General features: G+C 34.7%; 4 protein-coding genes and 1 non-coding gene across 9 annotated transcripts; 3 read left to right on the top strand and 2 right to left on the bottom strand.

Moving 5' to 3' along the window:
* Positions 1-368: 368 nt before the first annotated feature.
* Positions 369-6,952, top strand: LOC128881006 (calcyphosin-like protein). Of its 3 annotated transcripts, XM_054131639.1 has the most exons (6): positions 369-528; positions 2,603-2,711; positions 2,813-2,969; positions 4,717-4,894; positions 4,967-5,176; positions 5,805-6,952. In XM_054131639.1, the coding sequence occupies exons 3-6, from the start codon at positions 2,815-2,817 to the stop codon at positions 5,904-5,906; spliced, it is 645 nt and encodes a 214-aa protein (XP_053987614.1). In that variant the 5' UTR covers positions 369-528; positions 2,603-2,711; positions 2,813-2,814; the 3' UTR covers positions 5,907-6,952. The 3 variants fall into 3 exon arrangements, with proteins under 3 accessions (XP_053987614.1, XP_053987616.1, XP_053987615.1); XM_054131641.1 differs by lacking the exon at positions 2,603-2,711 and having other exon boundaries at positions 375-528; XM_054131640.1 differs by lacking the exons at positions 369-528; positions 2,603-2,711 and having other exon boundaries at positions 2,795-2,969.
* Positions 6,953-7,788: 836 nt separating this feature from the next.
* On the bottom strand, positions 7,789-7,859 carry Trnag-gcc (transfer RNA glycine (anticodon GCC)). The gene has a single exon. It is a non-coding gene; the product is annotated as a tRNA-Gly (tRNA).
* A 2,149-nt stretch (positions 7,860-10,008) lies between these two features.
* Positions 10,009-15,372, top strand: LOC128881088 (27 kDa hemolymph protein-like). Its single transcript, XM_054131790.1, has 4 exons — positions 10,009-10,446; positions 12,978-13,475; positions 13,628-13,796; positions 13,997-15,372. Exons 1-4 carry the CDS (start codon positions 10,404-10,406, stop codon positions 14,205-14,207), a joined length of 921 nt encoding a protein of 306 aa, XP_053987765.1. The 5' UTR covers positions 10,009-10,403; the 3' UTR covers positions 14,208-15,372.
* Positions 15,373-16,372: 1,000 nt separating this feature from the next.
* On the top strand, positions 16,373-21,349 carry LOC128881086 (interferon-related developmental regulator 2). The gene is made up of 6 exons (XM_054131787.1): positions 16,373-16,636; positions 18,821-19,302; positions 19,428-19,681; positions 19,771-20,014; positions 20,096-20,311; positions 20,395-21,349. The coding sequence occupies exons 1-6, from the start codon at positions 16,603-16,605 to the stop codon at positions 20,479-20,481; spliced, it is 1,317 nt and encodes a 438-aa protein (XP_053987762.1). The 5' UTR covers positions 16,373-16,602; the 3' UTR covers positions 20,482-21,349.
* A 140-nt stretch (positions 21,350-21,489) lies between these two features.
* On the bottom strand, positions 21,490-24,790 carry LOC128881084 (uncharacterized). Of its 3 annotated transcripts, none has more exons than XM_054131786.1 (7): positions 24,604-24,788; positions 24,366-24,546; positions 23,422-24,152; positions 23,228-23,350; positions 22,967-23,131; positions 22,737-22,901; positions 21,490-21,881 (listed from the first exon to the last, which is right to left on the bottom strand). In XM_054131786.1, the coding sequence occupies exons 2-7, from the start codon at positions 24,403-24,405 to the stop codon at positions 21,603-21,605; spliced, it is 1,503 nt and encodes a 500-aa protein (XP_053987761.1). In that variant the 5' UTR covers positions 24,406-24,546; positions 24,604-24,788; the 3' UTR covers positions 21,490-21,602. The 3 variants fall into 3 exon arrangements, 1 of the variants encoding a protein (XP_053987761.1); XR_008457986.1 differs by adding an exon at positions 22,329-22,505 and having other exon boundaries at positions 21,739-21,881; positions 22,601-22,901; positions 24,366-24,790; XR_008457987.1 differs by having other exon boundaries at positions 21,754-21,881; positions 22,601-22,901; positions 24,366-24,790.
* Between the last annotated feature and the right edge of the window lie 828 nt (positions 24,791-25,618).

Genomic DNA, 25,618 nt, shown 5'->3' on the forward strand with positions numbered 1-25,618 from the left:
GTACATTATTGAAAAGTGTCACAGTCAATCGAACTAGGAACACATGTTCCTAGTTCGACTAAATAGAATTCGAATGTTTGAGGAAGGATCCCAAGTGTGCAAAATTTTTAGGTCTCCAGACGGAGTGGATTGATAGATATCTAGCATATAGAAGGTGTTATCCTATTCGCCCCAAAGTCCTTCGACAGGAAATCGGTATCGGCGATTGATCACGCGTGAATTTTTTGCCGATACACGTGTTGTGACTGGTTGGTCGTTATGGATACGTTGTACAGAGACTATCGTACGGACATTGCACACCTAGAACACACCTCGTTTTGATACGTGAGTGTGGTGTTCGTTCACGTGCACGATCCAATGTGTGCCGTCCTATAGAATGCGACTAACCGCGTCAAAGGAACCCCTGTATCGTCACTCGCCTTCCGGTCTTCTCCAGAGGTGTCACGCATCTTTCATCGACGCTCGCCCATCGTAATTCCTTCGTCGCAATTTATTCAACCGCGGTTCGAGAATTACCTGGATATCGAGGTGAGTACGGATAAGTGAAACGATACCGAACCCGATTTACCTCGTTAACGCTAAAACTTGACGACATCTCGTTTATACTTCCACCGGAAGTTTCTTAAGGGGGTTACACCACTTTGGTAGTTCCAAAAAATCGAATTTTTTTTTTGCTTAAAATACTCTTTATACAGCGTGAGTCGCGTAAAGTGTTGCAAGTTATTTTCTCGGAAACTATTAGCGATGTCGACAAGTTCTTTTTTTTTAGTATTATGGGGTACGATGGGCCCTTGCATGTGAAGTATGAGGTATTGCTGGGGGGGGGGGGGCAGGGGTGCCACAATGATCCATATTTTTATAAGGAATGCCATGTAAATTTTTGTTGTTTTGGATAGTCTTTTAATAGCGAGTAATGTTTATTTGAACAATTTTTTCATATCCTGCATAGTTTATGAAATATGACATAGTTTATTGAAAGAACTTCAATGCGGGGTTTAAATACATTAAAATCAGTCGTTTTTGTTATATTATGGTACCGATGATCTTTTAAAATTCTTCTAACCGATGTCTGACTAATTCCACTATTTCTTGCACGACTACGATAGCGTTGTCGATTTTAAGTACCGCAATTTTAGACTGTTTTATGTCTAAATCTATATGTTTTATTTTGGAACGATGCCATTTTAACAAAAATGTATATTCTTAAAAAATGTATATTCTGTGTATTTCGCTAGCTTTTGCACTAAGGAAACCAATCAATTTTGTTCCACTTTTCTAACTCGAACCTGGTTTGAGTATCGTGCTCACCGCAAAACCATTTATTTTTTACACCCTCCACTAAATCGTCTACCAAGGTGCTATCTTTGTAACAAATGATTTTCTAGTTGAATACTTATACGATACATTAATGTACTTCAATGTAAACAAAATGTTGTTATCGCTTCGATAAAAGTTCTTGGAAACGCCTGAAAATTCCGGTGCGCAAAGTGGTGTAACCCTCGAAGATTTCGTAAAATCTACGAGATTATGTTAATTATCATCGTCTCTCTCGAGTCGGTTCTATGTCGTAAAGAATCTAAAAATCGAACCTACGTGCTGACCAATTTAAAGTTTCCCAATGCCGATATACCAATAATCGATAATCGAACGCCACAGTCTTCTGGCTGATGTTCGAAACGACACCCCGATTTGTACAATCGAACTTCATTAACGTTACACGTTAGTTTTCAAGCTGTTTGATTGGCATTTCAGCTTTACCCTTGGATTTCTAAATAATTAACGAAGACGATTTGAGCATGCTTGCGACCAGCGATCGATCGGTGAAGTGCTAAGTTGACGCGAAATTACTTCGAAACTACATCAACATTTTTCCGGAATCAATTTTCTACTCTTTGCTTCCACTTAATTAAGTAATCGAGGGAGGCAGGGGAAACGCGCTTAATGAAGACAGCCAATTTGCCACGCCTTGCAATCAAATAAAACGACATCTAATTCCCCTGGCATAATGCGTTGTCGTTCCAAACGCTTTTCGAAAGAAGTGACGACACGATGATCGCAATTTAGTGTATTAGAGTTGTACACAATATTGAATAGGATCGATTAAATATACGGTGTCTTTATATTCATAGATTTATAACCCTGTGGCTTTATATTCATAGATTTATAACCCTGTGGCTTTATATTCATAGATTTATAACTCTAGTCTAAATAGAAATATGCACTTGCAAACCAAATATTGGTAACAATACATTACGAATTACTGTTTAAAATTACTCAATGATTAACGACGTTCTTATCACAGTAATTATAATGATAAATTGTTAAATCTGTCCCCTATAATTTAGGGAAACCTCAAGGATATAGCGTTATGTGCGTAATAAATATGCCTTAGCTATCGCTAGTTCTACCGTTAATATAACAAAAATATGTAATTTAATATCGAGTCTCTAGTTTCATACGTCAAAGAAAGAAGCTTGTGATACGAATAATTCTTCGTTATTCTCTATTTGCTCGTTTACTCGTGTCACCAATTTATTTGTTTCGTTCGTTCCGATAAAATAAGATCGCATTTCAAATCATTCTTTATTCGTTTCTGCTTTAGATGGAGCCCCCTAATTAGCAAGCGTTTGGTCCGAATCATCGATGGCAGCGTCAACCGCCTGAATCAGCCAACGCTTATCTTGCCCGACGAATCGTTATTTATTTAAGTTGTATGTAGAGAGATAGATATCTGATCTCGTTTCTCCCTCTCTTTCTCGAGCACCTGAGTCACGGTTGTCACGTGAGTTAACAGCACAGGTTTCTCTTTCAGGGATGTTCTTCTACAGACCGCAGAGCGCAACGACGAGGCAACAGATTGAGATGATCAACAAGGCCCAACGGGCCGTACACACAACCACGGATTCCATCGAGAAACTGCGTCTGCTCTGCCTGGCCAGAGGTGCCAATGGTATCCTCGGCCTGGGTAGGTAAGTTCATTACGTTTTTTTCTTTCGTTTTCTTTTCTTTTCTTTTCTTTTAATAATTATCGCATATTTTATAAAGTGCGTAACGTAATAACAACCGCTGGGGACATCGAACATTCGAAACTACCTCGTGTCTATGAATCAGCTTTTAATCATGGTCCTATAACTCCTATATGTAGATAAGTCTGAACAGTCTCATTCCTAATACGTATCAGAGTCTCTGATTCAGAAAGAGTTTCTCGGTTCTGTGATATCATATCACTGATATGTCAGTGTTGCTAAGTGTTGCTTCCAATTCACGCATGCGCATCGAAAAAAACCGAACACGCAGTACTGTAGCTATAGGAAACGATGGTGGTTCTAATTCTTGTACACTTCTATTATTTTTTGGGGCGACTAAAGGCGCCAGTTTTGTGGTCGCATTAGATTAGACTGACGCAAGAAATAATGCGCATGCGCAAGTTGGAACGTTGAAAGCAACACCGATCTCAAATAACCTCAAAAATGCACAAATAACCTCGACTAACCTAAAATAACGTCAAATAATCACACTTAACCTCGAATAACTTCAAATAACCACAAATAACCATAACTGATCCCATCAAATATCATGCATCATTGTCACGGCCCCATTTTTCTTGCGAGTAAATGATACATTATTTTAATACGATGACGAGGTACTTTAACCAATAACTGCTCAAGTAGATAAAAATAAATTATATCGTTTTCATTCCTGTTTGTTTCATTCCTGAATATTTATATGTATTTTGTACATACTGATTGTGGTACTAAATATTTAGAATACTTTATTTGATGAATATCAAATATTGTTTGTAGAATTAATACCTTTTGTATTTTTGAAATTAGTAAGCACAAAAATACCATTCCTAATACTACTACTACTACTGTTAGGTTATCTCAAAAGTTTCTTTCGTTTTATTAATAAGTAATACATACAAAATATTTTATGTCTAATGTTACGTTCATTTTGCTCCATTACTTGCTCCAACATCTAAGAAATTAGATTGTCTATTTATATAAACACTGCCACACAAAATAATTGAATGCAAATTACGAAAGAAACTTTTGGGACAACCTAATAATAATAATAATAAATAATAATTAAATTTGCGTGGCGATATAATATGTTTGTAACAGTTTGAAACTAAATAACGTCAGGCAGTCGTACGTAATAATTGACATAGATCGTACGTGTACTACAACAGTCCTGAAAGGGTTAACAAGTAGCTCATTAACTATAATAGCTTGGCTAATAACAGAACATTTTGTATCGTGTCTTGCTCTGTAGCATATCATATGGATATTCCTAATATTACATAGACCTGTTGGAAATGAACAGTTACCAACAAAGAGTTATATGTATATAAATTTCTGATGTTATTACCCAAATGGGAAGAAGTTACAGGATAACGACTATTTTTTTTTTTCCAAAAATAGTTTTGGTTACGAATAACCATTATTAAATACGTACAGTATACAGTCGAACCTGAATAAGATGTTCCTGGAACGTACAAAATTTACATCCCATGGATATCCTAAGGATGTTCGACATGGACGTTGGACGTTCGAACATAAACTGGATATAAAATGGACGTCCTTGGGATGCACGGTGCTATCTGGAAAGCCTTTCGATATCTGAATGATTCAGATGGCGAAAGTTTCCAGTTATGCGTTAAACCGTATGTCTCTGTCGTATATCCTAATATGGTATTCGATGACCCGTTCGCAGAGCGTTTCGTCTGATGGACGATGACGGCAACAAGCAGCTGAACCTTGAAGAGTTCACGAGAGGCTTGCAGGAAGCGGGCTTGGACGTCCCGGAAGAGGAAATCCAGGAAATGTTCAACAAATTCGACACGGACGACGATGGAAACGTTAGCGTCGACGAGTTCCTCGTCGCTATACGGGTACGTAAATAGATGTCCTTGATCGATTAGTTTCGTCGAACGATCATCTTGACGGGACATATCGTTGCGCAGCCTCCGATGTCTCAGAGCCGTAAGAACGTCGTGGAACAAGCATTCCAAAAATTGGACAAATCTGGCGACGGGATCATCACGTGCGATGATCTGAAAGGCGTGTACAACGTGAAGTGTCATCCTCGTTACATCAGCGGCGAAGAAAGCGAGGAGAGCATATTGAACAAGTTCTTGGCTAATTTCGAACAGAACAACACAAGAGATGGCATTGTAAGAAGATTTAGATCACTTTAGAATCAATCATACCGTCGCGTCGTGGCCCGTAACAGGGGTTCTCAATCTTTTTCAAGCTTCCGTACCAGGCTCAACTTTCTCTTCGTTTGGTACTTTAGTTATAGAACGGAATATTTTATTATTATTAACGACGTAGCGTTGTAGCTGATAAAAAGATGTATTCATTCATGTACAACACGTTGCCTGTGTATTTGTTGGAATTTATAGAAAATTTAAGTGTCCAAGAAACTACAAAATGCGTACAGTATGAAAGAATATAAAAAAGAATATTGAAAGTAAAGTTATAATATTTGCAGAGTAAAATAAATTCCCATTTAGGTTCAATTTGTTGTGGGCACGTTTGCAAACATTTTATTTTACATAAAGACCCGTAGTCTAGTAATTAATGAACGGCCCCTTGCTTGTTGACCCACTGAACGAACAACGTTGATATTTTTAAGTGCCACTAATGGTACGCGTACCAACAGATGAGAACACCCGTTCTATAGTCTTGATAAAATATTCTAGTAGCTTATATCCGATTAGGTTCCATAGATTGTACTCTACACAGTCGAGAAGACGACACTTTCCACCAAGAAAGTAATTGTTCCTGGCTTAATTATAGGTTACCAAGGAGGAATTCATGAACTATTACAGCGCGATTAGCGCAAGTATCGACCACGATGCGTACTTCGACTTAATGATGCGCAACGCTTATAAGCTCTGAACACTCAGCGGTATCGCCTCACGATAAGAGACATACGTTCCTCGTAGCATCTGGCTACAACATACTCGCTTGATCGGTGCTACGACTGAATTATCAACTTTGCAAAGTACGCCAGGCTTCCATGGCCAATGTCAACGTTCGAAGAACATACCGCGTGGCTCTGTCGTCTCCAACTGTGTCCAACTTCGCAAACTGACAGCGTGTAAAACCGTGCAGCTGAGTTCAAGTTCAGGGGTTTCGCTAATGAAATATTGACTTGGAAAGAGTGGCCACGAATCATTCCCCAACACCGACGCCACGAGGCTCTTCTGTAATAATTAACGAATGATTCTAATTTCGCTCGAGGCTCAGCCTCCCGCGTGGCAATTAATCCGTGACTAAGCTATCTCGCAAAAAGGCAAAGAGGTCATAATCAGATTGTTGAGTAGCGTCTGTCATTCTACTTCACAAATCTATGTACTTTAAGATAGTTGTTTCGTGGATATATTTAATGGAGAATTTTAACGAAACTTCGGTTGATTGTTGTTTGCTTAAACATGAATCATACGAGCCTATTATGTATACAATCTATAAAAGCATTGAAGGAAATATGTCTGTTTGCTTTCCAGAGTATTACATATAACTATGGTTGCACAGATAATTTTTAATTAGATAGCTTTTTCAGAATTAATCTGTATAGAATAAAAGGAACCAAACCTAATATAAATTCTCAACTATTTATTGGTTAACACCCAGTATATACATATAAATATAGCCATACAAATTCTAACATGTGTGTATAACATCTAAGGGATAGAAGTTGGTTATAGGGTCCAATGCAGTGAAAACATATATGCATATTTAAACATTGTTCGATAATATACATATAATACATATTCAATGCACCAGCGATTCCACTAAAAATCACAAAGGACACATTGAATCCTTTGATTAGTTTAACTTTGAATGCAATGTTTGTTTGCACTTAAAGTAATTCCTTATATTTTTCATCATCCCTCAATACTGAAATACAAAAATAACAAATAAAACCATCCAGTCTTACTCTATTTTAAATGTGAATCATTTATACAAAACCAATTTGCCTTTACTAATAGTGAAGTAATAAAATGTTGAAATAAAACCTTTGTAGTTGCATAAGTATTATTATAACTGTCCTTCACTTGCACATATTATGATTTTCCTTGCTTTTTTAGTTCCTGCTAGCAATTGTTATCATTGTTGTACTTATCTCAAGTATGGTACAGTAATTCGAAGGAAAATGATAACTATGAGAACTATGATTTTAGAAACGTACTTTTATATCCTTATTTCAAAATAAAGCATTTATGGATAACATTATTTGAAATATTGTTTCCAATAACACGTTATTTTATAATTAATTGAAATAATTGCTTGAAATAATTGTGAAATTATTCTTCATCATGATTACTTATACATGTACAAGTTAATTTAAAAGCAATGAAGATGAAATAGTAAACAATTCCACGTTTATTATTCAAACGCGAATAAACATTGCGAATAAATTGCTACAAAGAATTACTATTTGTCGTCTATTACTCGATTGAAACTCTGCTCATCTCCATCCCAAGGACAGTTAATGTCATATTAAAAATAAAAATCATCATGCATGTCAGATCGATCTCAACTCTTATGCAAGTTGTAATTTTTCTATAAGTCAATGTATTTCTGTGTCGATAATTAACGTGTTAAAACGGTCTCGAGAAAAAAAACAAGTATTATTATTCCGTAAACGTTCGTAAATATGATTCGCCGTCATCGATCTGTTGTTTTACTACTTGTCATTTGTGTTGATTGGTTCATCTATTGGTAGAAAGATGATTTGAACTGTAATAAAAATCAAAAGGTAGAAAAAAAAAACAATTGCATCGGCCGGGAATCGAACCCGGGCCGCCCGCGTGGCAGGCGAGCATTCTACCACTGAACCACCGATGCTTGTTGGTAATTACACTATAAACAATAGATATGAAATAGATAATGTGTATAAAATATTTAAGGTTTTTATTAGTTAGACTCTGATTTATTTTAAATTGTATCCACCTTGTGGCAGCTGTTTCCTCCCCCCCCCCCGTACCTCCTCCGCTAGGTACGCCTATGTTGTAATAAATATTTATGTGTTTTTTTGTTCGATCCTAAATATTCCTATTATATAAAAATCTTCATAGAACTTTCCATTTAATGAATTTGATTTCATTCAATTTTAATTACATTGTCGACTATAATAGTAATTATAGAACATGAACATATGGCATTTGTAAATATTAGACACCATAAGTAGCTTGAAAAGACCGAAAGTGATACGTAGAAGCGAGTGATCCGTTGAATAAAATTTCTTTGAAGAAGAGGGACCCCTACATGACCTTTCTATCTCCGATTACATATCGCTGACAGGATATTATAATTTTTTTCATTACAAATTAAAACTCGGAATTTTATACACACATTCAATAAACAATCACTTAACAATCGAACTAAAATCGATAAAATAAATTAATTAATAATATACCATAAATTTGTCTTAAGTGATGTATTTTTTTAATAATACATTAAAAGTAAAAAAGTTGTGGTTAAATTAATGACCGACATGTTATACGTTGTCATTATGTTAAAGATGGATTATAAAAATAACTTTATAGATTAAAAATAATTTGCAATTATCGCGAAATCAATATTATAATTTTTCGTTTCAGTTAAAAAATTGTTTCTTTGCATAAATGTATGGGCTTAAACAAATTCTAATTCTTATGCTTTAAGCTCTTTTTTATATCTCTACAATTATTTCATAGAATATGTTTAGCATATATTCCGGAAGATTCCGTTTATTCCGACAGAAGATTTCTCGCAATGACTCACAATCAGAGTGAGTAATAGCAACTGATAAAACAATGCATAGATAATTCTTCTCATTTGAGAAGAAATACATGTCCTATCGATTTCCTGCAGATTCCATCTATTCGACATAGGCTTTGACAGAAGGCTGTTCTTCGACGTTAACATTCCTTTATGTATGCATTAGGGTGGTTCTTAGAAACGTGGCTTTCGAATTTGAATCCTCCCAGAGTCTCCCATGCTTCGAAATAACTAAAAACAAATCCCTTAAAAATTTCAGCTGTCTATTTCAATTTTTATTACCTCCGCACAAAGATCGAATTGTCCTACTTAAAAGGAAAGAAAAGTTTTTGCATTCTGATTTTTATATGTTCAGAATGAAAGAACTGAAATGTTACGAGATGGTACATATATTCTTATAGAAAATCGAATGCTTTCCAAAAGAAGACTGTTTTGAAAATCTCGTAAGTCCAACCGGTATAAAGTTATAAGCTGGTAAACTTGAAATGAAAAAAATTTTTAAAGTTCAGAAAAATTCAGAAAAATTTGTATAAGTTCAACTTTAAAAGTTTATAAAAAGTCAGAATGCAAAAACTTTTCTTTCCTATATATTTTCAATGAAAAATATTTGTTATGTCAATACATCCGAAGAACGTGAAATTTTTCGGATTCTATAGTTGAATTTTGCTAACGTATCGATGGAGCTTTAGACAAACATAATTCTTAAATTATATACATATTTAGATCCATCGTAGACAAATTTCCTGTGGAAATAACGAGATATACAACCGACTGTAAACTGCAGTGGCGGTAGCGTTATTGCTTCCAGATGCACGTTACCTGCTCACGTTGGAAAACTGGCATTTGTCGATATCATAATTACAGTTAGTACACAAGAAAAAAAGATAAAAACAAAGCGCCGTAAGCAATGTGTTAAACTGAATGACGTACGAGTAATTTCAACTTTTTGCAGTTAACAAAAATTTCAACAAAAAAAGGGTAAACAAAAGATGAAACAATTTTCAGCCCAGATAACCTCAAATAATTAAAGCGCGTACGCCATATTGGTACGATACTTCTCATTTATTTTCGAAAACCGGTGCGCGGGAACATTTTTTCGGCTCGCTGCATCCCATTACAAGACAACGACACATTTGTTCAAGTCTGTAATCCACGTAAAATTGGAGCACGGAAGATACGAGTACGTGGCGGAGAAGGGTGGGGAGAGGCGTGCATCAAGTTTATATAAGTGAGCGCAAGCGTTCAGCAGCTCAGTATTGCTCGGCATCGGAGTGGCGTTCATGCGTGTTCGTGGTATCTCGTAGCTCTCTCCTATACGTTTCGATTCATCGTCTCGCTCTCTCGTTTTCGTTCCTCTCTCCCTTTCACCGACTTCCCGACAACGTTGACACATTGCTGCACGCCTCTCATAACAAACAGTGCGGAGCTCGGACTGCTCGGGCACACAAAGCCACCACGGTAATCGTAAATCGTAATGCGTAGCTGAAGGTGCATTTCTACGGTCTCTGGTGTGTCGTGTATGCGCGTATCGCTCAGGAAAAATTCACCGGCACTGGCATAGCGTTTCGACGTTGTCTCCGCCGCTGTTCCCGCCCGAACGTACACTTTGGCGAAAAGAAGAAATTGGAAATGACCAAGTACTTGACAGCCACTGTCGTGGTCATCCTCTGTGGTAAGTTCGCCTCGTCGATTGTTTTTATTCCAAAGTGTACATCGATTCGCCGTTTTTATCGGAGGAAGATGCGATTCTTATCTAAATAAAAATTTCGAAGAACGAATACGAGGTAAACACCTATGTATCCGTCACTGGTCGAAGACAAATTTGGAACTATATAGAACCGAGTGTTTCACAACGAACAACAAAAATACAACTATTCGAGCAAATGGACGTCGTGAACTAAGTGCTATACTTATGTTGTTTTTCGTCGGAATGAAATGTTGCCTCTGTTTTCTATTCGTCGATAGAGTTTGCGACGATGATTCATGACTTGTAGTATTGCATATAACAACAAAGGAACCAGTGTTCGAATAAAACAGAAAAACAAAGCTACACAAAATAATTGCAGAATCATAGCTTACCAGAAACGAGCCAAATTTTATTCCAATGATACATGAATGATAAATTAATGAAACTACTACACAGCAATTGATCCACTACGTTTATTTTATTGGACAATTATTCGGACAAGCCTTTATTCGTTCAACATTGAAATATAAATTTTGTAATTAATAGGAGAATCGCTTTTTTTTTTGTAAAGAAATATTGAAAGATTTTCCGAACTGTCTGCTTTACAGATTTAGCGACTTTCAGGCTCACGTTGGGAATAATGCATTTACTGGTAGCTTAGGTTTAAATGTCAGGGATTATTCGTTACGCGTATAATCATATAATCAGATTCAGTTTGAAACTCGATCGTTCGTTTCCTGTGTACTTTTAAAAAGAGCCACTGTTCCGCCGAGTGCAGTATGGTAAACTTGAATCGTAGTCGATGTCGCGATCAACCAACGATAGCGACCTTCAATCCTATTCATATAATCGATAAGAGCATTTTTTAGATATGAAATCCACTAACGAAACATCGAATCCTCGATTTGTTGAACGATTAATAATAGATTTGGGTTTTAATTGTTCGATATGACAGTTGTTTCGAGTGTAGATCTTCTAAATATCGACCAACAATGGTCACCAATCGATATTATCGGATATTCTTTCTTTCCGCCAACTGGCCTCTTATCTTTACGATACACGTGTGGCGAATGTAGTATATCGATTTTACTTCCGTACTTTGTACCCTATGGCTACTGTACGTACACATACGCGCACGTTTGAATTCACTCAATTATTTTTCTTGGGAAACGGACGAAATAAAGACAAAAACGTGTTATACGCGGATGCATACGTAACGATATACTTACCTTACTAATGTACCGATATCGTGTTACTAAATTTGCAAACTAGAACTTATTAGTTAGAGACCAGGGTCGTTGCTATGCGAAACTAGACGAAGATTAGGCCTATAAGGAAGTGGAAGTAGAGCTTTTATCATGCTATGACCTATAGACAAACACTATAAAGTAAAGTATACAAAGTATAACAAAATTTGAAGCTGAAGATAGTTTGACGAATCGCCTTCAAATTTTACATTTAATAATAAAAGATCAATTTTTTTTTACCTAAGCACATCTAAATAATAATTACACTTCAACTACATATGATTTGCTAACGCGAAGAAGTAGAAGAGGTGTCCTTGGAAAATACGCAGACAAAAGAAAAAATAATTTGCAGTTAGAAGCATCGATGAATTACAAAGATAATTCACGAGTGACTTGTTTATTGTTCTTTCTGTCAAAGAAAACGTACTAAAGCAGTTAAACTTCGATATACGAAGCTCAAGCTGTAAAAATGCGGCCACGGGTTACGTAGACGTTAATCTTTTGTAGTCTAATTTTGTTTCTCACGAGCAAGACGTATCATTAAATTAACTTTTAAACCATGTACACGAAAGTTGACAAAATTCCTCATTTGAAAATGTAATGTTTCTAATGTTCAATGAGGAATTTTTGATTATTTAGAACCGCAAATAGAATTAAATTATAACAAATTTTTTATATTAATAAACCAGTAATACCGGTTACTTAATAATTGAATGCAAATTTATTCAAATGCTTTTTATTTCAATCAAAGTTCCTTTTCAGGAATAAAAATTCAATCTGAATTTAGTTTCATGCCTGGAACTAATTAGTCTAACAAGGTTTATTGAGAAAATTTTGTCAATTCTTTTTAAATAAAGAATTCAAATGTTAAAAGAAGCTTTAACGAGGTAGCTCTATATATTTTTCATTGAACTAAGTTTAATATTATTAATACGCCATATTTCATATTATGATTTCTATCAATGATAAGTATTTAAAAGTATCTTAATTCATAATATATATATTAATAGATGTAAGTATACACGGCCATGCATATTATTGAACTGAATACTGTTGATTATGATTATATTTCTTGTTGTGAAATTAAATTAAGATCGAAAAAGACTATTACCTCTTGGTGGAAACATTGAAATGAATAAGCCTTTTTATTAAATTTGCACTCGGTTGAATTAATTATCATCCCTAATTTTTTAAATAATATATATGCAACTTCTTTTTAATCCATCAATGTCACAAATTACAGTTGGTTGTATTTCCATTCTATTTTAGGTCTCCTTGGATATACCAACTCACAAGGAAGTTTACCCAACACGGATGAAGTATTAAACAAAGTTTCTAATGTCTTGGATTTAAACAGTCTGAATGTATCTTCGATACCAGATTTAGAAAGCCTTAACACATCGGCGATACCGGCTTTGAATGATGCGAGGAATCTGCTCAAACAAAAATGTGATCAAAATGGGGGAGAGGGTGCATTTGAGACTGCCGATCGTGCCAAAGGTGAGATAGCGCAGTGCCTTAAATCATTTGTGAATGTCACGAAGTTGCAAGAAGAAATGGAAAAATACAAACCTACCGGAGATTTGGATATTGTGTTCAAAAATTATTGCCGCAAAACTCCTATGCTTAAGAGCTGTGTGAGCAACTTCACAGCAGCCATAGAGCCTTGTTTGGAACCTAAAGAAAAAGAAAATAAGAAAATAATTCAAAACATTACGGACTCTCTTCTTAGTTTCATATGCTTTAAAGAAGGAGATCGCATTGCTCGTAAGTACATAAGTATTAAAATGTTTGCAAATCTGAGCTGTTTATTACGAAATGGTGACTCGAAACATTTTCATAATGAACAGCTCTTATGTATAGAAAATAGGAGTGGCAATCATTAGAAACTAATTCAATAAATTTCTCCTCATTTACAGTTTTCATATCTGCCGATGGGCCAGAATGTTTGCAATCGAAGCAACAAGATATTGGAAATTGTCTCAATGCTACATTTGGTAGTTACTTACCTCCTGTTGATTCTAATGGTGGACTTTTAGGAGGGTTGGAAAGTCTTCCATCTCTTATTCTTGGACCTAAGGAGTGCTCGTAAGTAGATATTAAGCTATATACATTTATTTAGACTTCAAAATTGGCAGGCTAAATCATAGTAGTGTAAGCCAAAAATTTTATAAAAAAATTTTTTTTCATATCATTTATGTTAACGCAAGCATGAATCAACATCATTTTTTAATTATGTTATTGCATTAAATCCTTGAATAAATGTGTATCTTATGGTGTATATACAGGGATGTTTCCAAACTTCAAACTTGTATCGTGAATAAACTGGAAACATGTTCGGATCCAACACCAGCGAACATTGTAGATTCTATATTCAACTTTATTTTCCGAGTAACGCCGTGTCGAGGTTTAACAACGGCTCGAAGTGCTGCTTCTTCTAGGTCTACAATTAGTTTGCTGACGACAAGCATAGTATTTTTATTATTAAGATTCGTCTGAAGAAAATTCAATTAAGTTTTGCATATTATACATATCACAATTCAGCGTCAACGAATACATGCGATTAAATAATTTTGTAATCAATTATGTACACATTTCTTTCGATCAACATATGTTCCAATGAAGTATGTTACAAGATGTGATATTTCTCTTTCATGTAAAATATAATTTGAACTTAGACGACATCGACGAAGAAAGTCAGGTAACATATTCAAGAAATAGCAAATGATTTCTTTCTGTTTGTAATCTTTATTTATTATCTAATTGAAGTATGACCATTATATGTGGCTGAAACGTTTTAATAATAATCGAGGTGCTTTAGAAAAGACTGACATAAACTCGAGACATAAATATGCGGCACATTGGACAGACGTTTGGTTTAATGCATGATATCCTCTTGTTTGGCAATGTTTTAGAAGAGAAAACGTGTAGTTATTGGACGGCTGTCCAACGTGCCGTGTATGTATGTTCTTACTAATATTCGTAGGTGTCCATCTGTACACGTAAACAAAATCTAAATGTAAACTATACTACAATAAGACTAGCTCTTCTTGACTTTGCTACACTTTGAATATGTTAAATTTTGTACCATAGTTACATATTTGAGCAGGTTGATACGATCTTGTAATATAAATATTATTAATTATATGCAATAATACAACTTGTATTAATACAAAAACTCACACAAATTGTATTCATCATTCACCTTTGATTTTGCTACATTGTAGACATTCGAGTTCTTGTTTTTTAGCGTTTCAAAATGTGTTCTCAACTTTGAATCAGAGGTACGAAACGATTCATCGATATATATTGTTATATCGACCTCCTTAAGCCGAAACTATGAATGTACGATTCGATGAATTTTGAAATTCGTAGTTTTGATATTTCCAAAATGGACAATAACTGATAACGACAGTTATATTCACGAATTAAATTTACATAATAATCACCATTGTTATCTAACGTATACATTTATCGTTTTGGCATAAAGCTAAAAAGACATTCAATGATTTGATACATATCTTTACTAAAAAAAGGGGGACGATATTATTTTAGCAACGAAAATGCGTCGTTCTTAAAAAGAAAAACTTAAAAGTCGTTTATATTTTTTTAACGTTGTTTTTATACTTCAAGAATATAAAATAACATACAATTGTTACAAGAACTGTGCCTAACTCCTTTGATTCTTGCAACTGCTTTATTTTTTTCCAAGAAGAACCTTCCTTCCTTTAACTATCTATCCCTTTTTTAGTTAAATCAGTTACAATCATGGATTATTCATCCCCCCCAAAATATTGCGTATTTCAAAACCTGCATTTACCAAAAAATACCCTGATAACTTCAAGAAACAGATGTTTAAGCATGTTTTATCTGACCTTCTGTTATCGTTTTTAAAACAATCGCATTCTTCTACAATATCATGCCGATTAGTAGTAGACAAATGCATAAAATTCCATATACCTACATCGTTATTCTCAAATTTGCTCCAGTGTGTAAAATGAAATATAGTTTTCTTAAAGAAGGATTATAATTTCTTTTCTAATAATGGTGCAAAATTATAAGAATTCCAACAATTTTCGTAATTTGTTCTAAAATATAATATATCAATCTTCGGATGACCTTGCGAGGACATTGAATTGTTCTTTTTATCAGCTACAATACTACGATATTGAGAATATTCCATTCCATTTAAAAAACATTGATGACCTTGAAATTTCTGAAAATATGGCCTTGAATTAATTTTTTTGCCTGTCATAGTATGTCCCCTTCCAAAGCAAACATTTTCTTCTGTGGACGTATCTTCGTATCATTAAAAGCAACGGAGATACATGGTGATCCGTTCGCTAGTAGACACAATGGACGACCACAACAATAGTTGACCGTCATTGTAGCACATTGTAGACTTTATGACGGGGACCCCCGCAGCGAAAGCGGCTGTACAGGTGAAAATTGTGTGTGCAGAGCAGAAAGTCCCCTAAGTACCAGCCTTGAGTATAATGGAAGGTTGAGAAGCACTGCTTTAAATTAAAGCCTTCAATTTCGGCGAAGTGCATCCAGTTCCTATTGGTCGCGAAAGTGAGAGATTGATTGGTCGATACGTGACATTTGTCGAAAATATGACGCATGCGTCGTGATTGTTCGGGAATATTCGTTAGCGTTCGGGAAAGTGTCGCCATTCGCGAAAGACAGCGCACTTGAGAAGGCCCGTCGCAGGCTGTCTCGACGTGTATGTTTTGAATAGTTCGCAACATGTTAATGAGTTTTTACCAAGTTTTTATTAAAAATTCATGCAGTGTATTCAGTATACGAACGAAAATTTTTAGTGCAAGACATTTACCCTCTTGATCGAGTATTTTCGTTAGTATCAATTGTGCAATAAGGAAGGCGAAGAACAATGCCTGGCAAAGGGAGCAGAAAAGGAAAATCCGGTAAGAACTGGCTCGATTTTTCGATCGTTTTTTTTACGGTGTACAATTCACTGGCATAATTGTTTTCGAGAAGATGAGAATGATTTTCGTGACAGAACACGTGGTAGACAATTATTAACATTATCCGTCTAGGTCTAGACGAATGACTCATCCTGTATATAAATCTCATTTATTTCGTCTTACGTCACGAATACTTAGTCGATTAGCGTATTTTTCTTTTAACAACCGCGTGTGCACACGATGAATTATTTCCATGGCCAAGAAATCGCGTATCGATTCACATAATATCTGGAACTACCTTGAATCGAGCCATCGTTTGTGCCACCATCTCTTATACCCATGTGACTTTCATGCTTTCCGCACATGGATCTTTGGGTTAGAAAACTACCAGGAAAATTTAGATGTTTTTAATGATTCGAGCAAATATGTGATTGAAATTCTCCAACGACAATAATCCTGCGTTAACTTCGTCCATCGGATTTCTCGTGTCGAATCACAAGGAAACAAAATATCTCGAACAGGAGATATACGTAAGGGTTAGATGCATGAATTGTACTTTTTGCGATGACCAACCATGACTTTTTCCGAATCGTTTGCGCTAAATTTAGATCGTCACGCTTGGTACACCTTTGAATATTTACGATTCATTAAAATGGTTTCACTGAAATTTTATTATAACACCATTCGCAGACGCGGACAATGTTCTTCGTGTTTTATTTTTCACCTAAGATAAAATTTCATTGTTTTCAACGTATGCATGAAATCTTTAGAAACATCATTATTTCGATAGCGTTTAGTACGTATTTTAGTTTATGAATTAGTATTTTTGTATGGATCATGTTCTCCAATGAGCTTGTGAAAAAGTTGAACTTGTTTTAAGGAATGCAGTTCTGGTATTATAAATACCTCTAATGAAAGGAAATGTGCATCCACGTATATCGTACAATGCGTAACAATTTAATTTCTCTTTATAAATTGAGTTACAAAAGAATATCAATTTCAGTGTTAGAACTTTCATTTTTTTTTGTATCAATGCTATCTTATCAGATATATCATATGTAGCACAATTATTTCAGATGTCAAGAATACCAGCTGTTTAGACTTTACATTATGTAATATAACGTTTACTTTCAACAGCTGTTCAGTTTCAGTTCATTTTTATAACTTAATTGTAAATATTGATGTAATGATATAAAAAATATATTTTTCATTTCAATATATAAAATTATTTTTTTCTTAACATTTCAAGATTATTTTAATTTCCTTAGAGGTCCAATTACTGTATTGTATCTTCTAAAGACTTTACCAGTTACATAGTTACCAAATGACATAGTAATACATCTGGTAAAACAATTGAATAAATAAAAGAACACTTGTTTTATTTTCTCTGGCTATACAATAGCTTAAAATGCGAAAGTACAACCATGACTTATCAGAAATACTTACTAATATCATTTGTGATATGATAAAAGAGGAGCGTCACTTGTATTTAAGTAATGCAGCCATCTGTGGACTTTGCATGTTGTCCATATCTGGGTGACAGTCTAGTTAGAGTTATCAACGAATGTTTCATTGATACCATTTCCCCAATCCTGTCTATGACCAAGCTTATGCCAACAATTGTTTCCTTTGACATTACCTGTTTGCTGATATATCTGGCATACCTTATTACAGAGGTGCCCAGACTAAGCTCGTGGAAATTTGATGAATGCATATATTTTATTTTATATTGTGTATGATGAATACATATTTGTTGTTCTGGCCCCTTTATTAGGTGATATGAATATATTCGCTATAATTCAGATTTTTAAAATCTCAGCTTGGACAGCTCTGACTTACTGACAAGAGAACTTCAGTACTTGATATATGATTTATGTTGATTTACACAATATAACTACAATAGATATTACAGATATAGGTAATATATTGAAGAATAAAACAATTATTTAAATCCATTATCTTTTGGATTGTTTTGCGTCATATTCGCAAACATATGCACACTTGCATTCTCACTATTCTCAATTTTTTTGCATCATACATAAGGTACTAATACAGCAGTATCAAAATTTGAGTTTAATAACTTAGAATTTTGCTATCTTTTGATATTTCTCTATTAAACAATTTGGTATCATATTATAATCCCATTGTATAGTAAGCATAATAAGGAAAGCATTTCTTAAACAGGTCACGGTGGAAAAAAAGCTGAGCTAACATCCGACGAGGATTCGATTAACAATGATGCATGCAGTGTATCCAGCAGTCAATCTGATAATCGCAGCATGTTGGACGATGTGAACGATAACAACGAAGTCGAAGAATTCTCACAGCAAGAAGCGTTCGAGGAGAAATTAAAAGAAGCGATAGATGGTCTAACGCAAAGAAGTGCAAAGGGCAGAACAGTTTGCTTCAATGGAATTGAAAAAATTTTTGCTATTAAGTATGTGCCAGATTTTGTAGAGGACAGGAAAATGACTATTGCTGATGCAGTAGAACGAGGTTTAAAAAAAGGACGTAGCGAAGAACAGTCGACAGCAGCCAGATTAAGTACTTTGCTTTGCGTTCAATTGGGAGCATTTGAAAGTGCAGAAACAGTCTGTAAAGATTTAAAAAGTACTTTGACGTTCATTGCTAGCGATACAACAGCTTCGACTCAAGCTCGTTCTGAGGTGAGCTGAAAAGTAATTATTATATAATAATTGCAGTGAAACCTGTTTAAGATGCGATGGAGGTAACGACATGTTTGCAGTCAAAGTGTTAACGACAAAATAATAAATTTTAATAAAACTTGCAGTGCTGCTGGGCTTTAAGCATGAATCAATTTTTATCGGGCAACGATGTAGTAGATACTATCGAAATTGTGCAATTACTGTCTGGTATATTTTCTGGTTCCTATTTGAAAGGAAATGGAGCTATACAAAATATTTCATCCGAAATGGCAGCATTACATGCAACAGCAATCTCATCATGGACACTTCTTTTAACAGTTATGAGCCCGGCTGATATACATAATTTACTTGCAAGTGATAGAACCAATACTTACATGCCGTGAGTATTTTAGCTATGTATACTTATCCGTATAGGACCGTATATGGACATTAATGTAAATTGGTAACCAAAAATCAATTTTATTTCAGTTCTTTGAACAGACTGCGAGAATTACTCGAATCACCACATTTGGATGTACGGTTATCAGCTGGAGAAGCTCTTGCTGTAATATTTGAACTTGGTCGTGATTTCTCTTGCGATTACGAACAAGGCTGGTCATTGGATTTAATTGAAGTATTAAAAGAATTGGCTACAGATTCCAACAAGTACAGAGCGAAGAAAGATCGGAAGCAACAAAGAGCTAATTTCAGAGATATACTTCACTACATAGAAGTATGTTTCTTAACGAATGTATCAATAATGTTTGTAGTTGTGTGCTATATTACTAATTACTATTGCTATAATCGTTATTAGGAAGATATTGTACCAGAAATGCACGTGAAATTCGGTCAAGAAGTTCTGTATTTAGAAGGATGGTGTGCACGAACTCAGTATAACGCATGCTGTAGACTACTGGGTCCGGGTATTAATATTCACCTCGCTGAAAATCAACTTTTACGTGAAATTTTCCACCTTGGCAACAAAGTTTTACCAATACAACCAAATCAAAAAACTACCAAATTGGAAAGGGTAAGATTATTAATGCGGGAATATGAACGTCAATTAGAATTTGTAATTCCATAATTAACGAAACGTTTCAATTTTGTCCACAGACATTGATGAACGCAGCTGCATTTAAGGCACGCACTATTCAACGTAACAAGAACAGAGATAAACGATCAGCAGCCTTGGCACCGTAATTCTTCATCTTTCTGCTTTTATATATTAAATAACTTGTTTTAGGATAATGCAAACTCGATTACACTTTTTATTTATTACAACTATTCGATCATGAGAAACTATTTAATACTATATAGTTTTCGGTAATCGTTTAGTTTAAATTGTAAATAGAGTTGAATATTGACAAGAAGATTAGTTAAATGTTTTCATTTGGCACAATTAAAAATTGTTTTAACCCGTTAGCCAAAAGCAACGTTGTACAATGTTATTTAGTGCTACTTAAGTTTTGTATATACAGAACTAAAATATGTATATACGAAAAACACTTAGTACAATAACGACTTATATTGTTTCCTTCGCATAGCGAAGTTATTGATGTCAATTGATGATTTTGCGAAGTTTAATAACGTTAACATTTGCCACGATAGTGTATGCAAACAAAAAATTAGAACATTTGTTTACTACATGAATTTTTCTAAATTTTAATAATCGAGTTACTATGAATATTTTAACGTTCACAAATAACTTCTTGTTTCAAGTGCACGTTACATCGTACACAATATCTGATCATTCTTCTTAATTAGATGTAACTATCTAAGTAAGATATTTCATTAAAAATATATACTGGCATTGTACATAATTACCAAGTTATGACATAGCATAGGAATATTGATTATATCACGTAATAAAATAAAGTGAAATACTTGCAATTTTTTTAACTTTATTACAATTTCAATAATAGTACAATCTTTGCACATAACAATCCAACATATATTTTTAAATAATCCATCTCTTGTAGATTTATATTTACATCACAGCTTGGTCATGAAAGTGTAAAGAAATTACCCTGATTAAATCGAATACAAGGTTATAGTACGATGGATGCACACAATACTCTTTACATATATATCATATACAATCCATGAAATTCCTTTAGTTCTGACACCGGGAGATTGAAAAAGGGCCGGGAAAGTCAGGTACTAATCAAACGTCCTCTCATAAATTAAATATGCATTGTAGTAATGTTTTCTTTTTTTCGACTAGTTATATGGAAGTATATTAAGAAAGTCAACCGATATAAAATGTTTGTAATACTCAAATTACTCCACTAGAGAGTAATTGAGTTAATTGCATAGGTACGTTATAAGTGTAATTTTAACGTTTGATTTTTAAATTCTTTTTCGGATAGCATGTGCCATCTGTATCCCAATATTCTAGAGACTTCTTTCTCGGTAGTTTCATAGCTGCGACTACTCGTTTTAATCCATTGATAATGTTCCGGTGACCAATTCAATATTTTCAACCAATCTCTATCGCATCTCTTTAAAACTGCGTTTCGTCGGACATGTAAACAACGCAAAGCCTTGGCGGTAGAAACAATTTCTAAAATCGTAGCTGTTGATACCTTATCTCGGATCATCTGTACAAAAATATTCCACGGGTGTAAAATTCGATCAGAGTACTTGTTTAAAATTAATCAGACGTTTTTCAAACATCCACCAGTTACTTCAATGATTCTTAACTTGTTGAAGTTTACAGCACAGTTTAGAAAGTTTTTAATATTTTTAAAACTGTTAGAAAATAATTCTCTGTTTTCTTTAGTTTACTTTCTCTGAATTGATACAATGGAAATATATGTTTGGTCATTAGACAATACAAACGTAATTTTATTTAAAAAATAAACAAAAAATCGTATATCATCCTCTTTATATTTTTTTTGTGCTATAGCATAGTGGTTAAGAATCACAGAGTTAGTTATTTCTACATCACAATTGCATGAACTGTAATACAAAAACATAAAAAATATTGGGGAAACCAATCCGTGTAAACGTGTAACTTTAAATCGAAACATATAGCTTTACTGAACTAAGATCAACCCAATCCTTAGCCAAGTTATGAAATGTGTCATGGTAAAATGTTTGCCTCCCACTGACTGGCTTCCAAGTCATTGATACAATAATCGATCTGTATCTATGTCTGTTGCCTTGTATACTATTCGCAGATCATTGATATTGCCACACGACATATGTACATAAATAGATCTCTAAAAGGTCCAAGAGAAGTTTTTAACGATTTTAACATATTTCTTAGAGCTCGTATTATATGTACCAGGTTACAGTTTTGTTAGATGAAACTTACAAGAACGGTAATAAAGCCTTTTGTACAACAAGAATCTGAATGCATGCCAACACACCATAAGAACTTTGTTAGAATCAGTATTTTAGGAAAGCTATCGGGTACAACATCGGAAATTCGTTCAAACACAAAATGCTACCAGTGTATGAAGATTTGGACACATTTTGCAGAATTGCACTAATGCTTCATCCAATCTTTGCGCAAAATTTCTATGCAAGAAGTATCTTGTCAGTCCTTTGAAAGCGTATACTCTTATCGTTGATGCAAAAAATGTTCCATGAGTATGAACAGTGGAGGATGAAATCTGTAACGTTTATTATTAATATTAAATCGTGAAGTAAGCCTTCTTATTCCATAGTATACACTGACCTGTGTATTTGGATTATCTACAACAATACTATGACACGGAATACCGCCGTGCTCCAATAAATCAATGGGCAAAAGTATATCTGTGGGCTTGTAACTTTCCACTTCAAAATGTACTTTAAGGTAAGGATTATTTTCTTTCATTTTTATCCAAGATTTTCTTTTAGGCTGAATCAATAAAGTTTTGAAACCAAATTAAAAGTTGAAAATAAAATGACGCGTTCGAAATAATACATCCTTAACTAATACTGATATTTCTATTACCAATCTCATTGTTGTATCCTTTGGACTATAGCGATTTTGAACGATATGAAGATGTTTCAATTTAGTGTACCCAATTAAATCTATTACATCTTCGTGAAGATTTTGAGGACTAATGATCAATACCTTTGCAAATGAAAAGATATTTTAAACCAGTGTTCGAATCTACTTTAAGTTCTTTATTAAGAAAAACTTACTTTTAGATTAATAAATACTCCGACATGTAAGAGGGGGCAATAATACCTTGTGGTGTTAATTAATACTAATTTTGACAATGTTTGCGTACAATTCGCACAAATATCATCCATTAAATGTAAAGCTTCTTTACTGTCTAACATAAGATCTATTAACTCTAAACATCTTATGTTACATAAATTACGCATAAGTCTTTTCAATGCTTCCAACAATTTTCCACCGGTACCAAACAGTCTGATGCGGTCAGGATCGTCTCTGTTTGCCATATTGCAAGGAAACGTAAATTTAAGTCGCCTGATATAGGTACCGACTCCTGCCACCGACGTATTATCAGACCCTTGTTTCTCCGTATACCAAGATATCATATTCATAAACTCGTAAAGATTATAAAAGTTTAACATAGGCTCGAAAACCAACGAACGAAAATTTTGACCAACTTTATTTAAACACGCAGATGTTCTCATATGATCCAAAACATACTGCCACCCACTGTAATAGTTAAATTTGCCCCTAGTAAGCGTGGTATCCTCTAATGTAAACGTTGACCATACACTTTGCAACTTAAAGGCACGATACCATGATCTGCACACCAAAGATGCATAATAGCGTTCACGAACGGTTAGGTAAGAAAAAACTTTCTCTAGAATTATGTCAGGCGTTTCATCCCAATGACTGTATATTTTCCTTTTTTTGTCCTCTTCGGTGTCTTCGTCGTCAAGGTCTATATACAACGCTATGAAATTTCATTAAAACATAAAATACAAGACAATCGTTCAGAATTTATACTACTTTGCAATGCAGAGTTGTACGCTGGACTGTTACTCCAAAAACATACCGATAGCTTACGCGACGTAAGCACAGAGTTAATAGTTCCAGAATATTCATTTCTTTTTTACCGTGCTTTCTGACACTATCGTTCTGTAACCTGCAATATTCCAATGCCTACCTTTATTCTCCCCGTCGAATTTCCAACAGCCCTGGCTCATTTTCGCCGCGAATCACTGCCGATACTCTGTCAAAATATGATTATCGTGCGGCTATGACAAAGTATTTCTATGCAATATTTCTAAAAATACACTAAAATAGCAAGGGGACGTCGCACCGACCGAGCATCTCCATGATGTAGCCTAACGATAGGATATTCTTAGATTTTATACACCGTAGTGAACTCTATATTCTCGTACCGGTAAAATTTACGATGCTATTAGAATCAACCAATCGAATGATATTGTTGACAATCATACATAATGCGACTCATTAAGTGCGGACAGTTGTAAGGTTACGATTATGTGTTATTTGTTTTGATTGTTCAGCTCGAGCGAGCATCTGATGATCATTGATGACCATCTGATTCAAACCACGGATTGCTACGGGCAGCTGTAAAAACAAAAATCGACTGGTCTAACCACGGACATAGGAATATAGGGACCGTACCAGTGATGGGCAAAACCCTAGGCTTCGAATAAATCTGAAATTTGCTGATATGTTTGTCTCGTTTCCTCTTTTCAAAATTTTCCAAAGAAAGAAACGAGACAAACATATCGGCAAACTTCAGATTTATTCGAAGTCTAGGGTTTTGCCCATCTCTGGACCGTACATAGCAGAATCCGGAGTAAAGCCATGTCCGCTATATTACGTTACTCTTTCAAATTCATAAGACTGCTAGACATCTGCATACAGACCATAGTCTATGGCTAAACGAGTATCCCCCTTTGAGTACATAAAATGTACTTTCGTATAAAGAATACACTTGCATATATACTTTTATATTTTTATTCTACATATTGCGGAGCGACAGACTGCATATTATACTTGTTAATTCTTTTACTTGGTAAAAAAATAACCTTGGTACGGTACAGTCAGGTACAGTTCCTGATAAAACATTTTTCTCTAGATTTCTAATCTAGTGATTTCGTATTTTCATTTCGATGATACAGAATCGGGCGAATAAATTCACACGAGATGAAAATGTGAGAAGTGAGTGATCTTACTTGAATTACAAAATCGAACCGCTCAATTTCGGCATCGACGATTAGAGTACGATGTACCTCCTTTTCCTAGGACATTTCCTTTCATATCCTGGTACCTTTCCCTTTAGTTTCCCTTCATTTCTTGGTATAATTTCTTAGAGGCAGCGCCCTCTAGATCACTGCGTGGAATTCTCCAGTTACCCACATTGCAAAATAAGTTGTTGCATAA

This window comes from Hylaeus volcanicus, chromosome 8 (genome assembly GCF_026283585.1).
Source record: "Hylaeus volcanicus isolate JK05 chromosome 8, UHH_iyHylVolc1.0_haploid, whole genome shotgun sequence".
Lineage (NCBI taxonomy): Eukaryota > Metazoa > Arthropoda > Insecta > Hymenoptera > Colletidae > Hylaeus > Hylaeus volcanicus.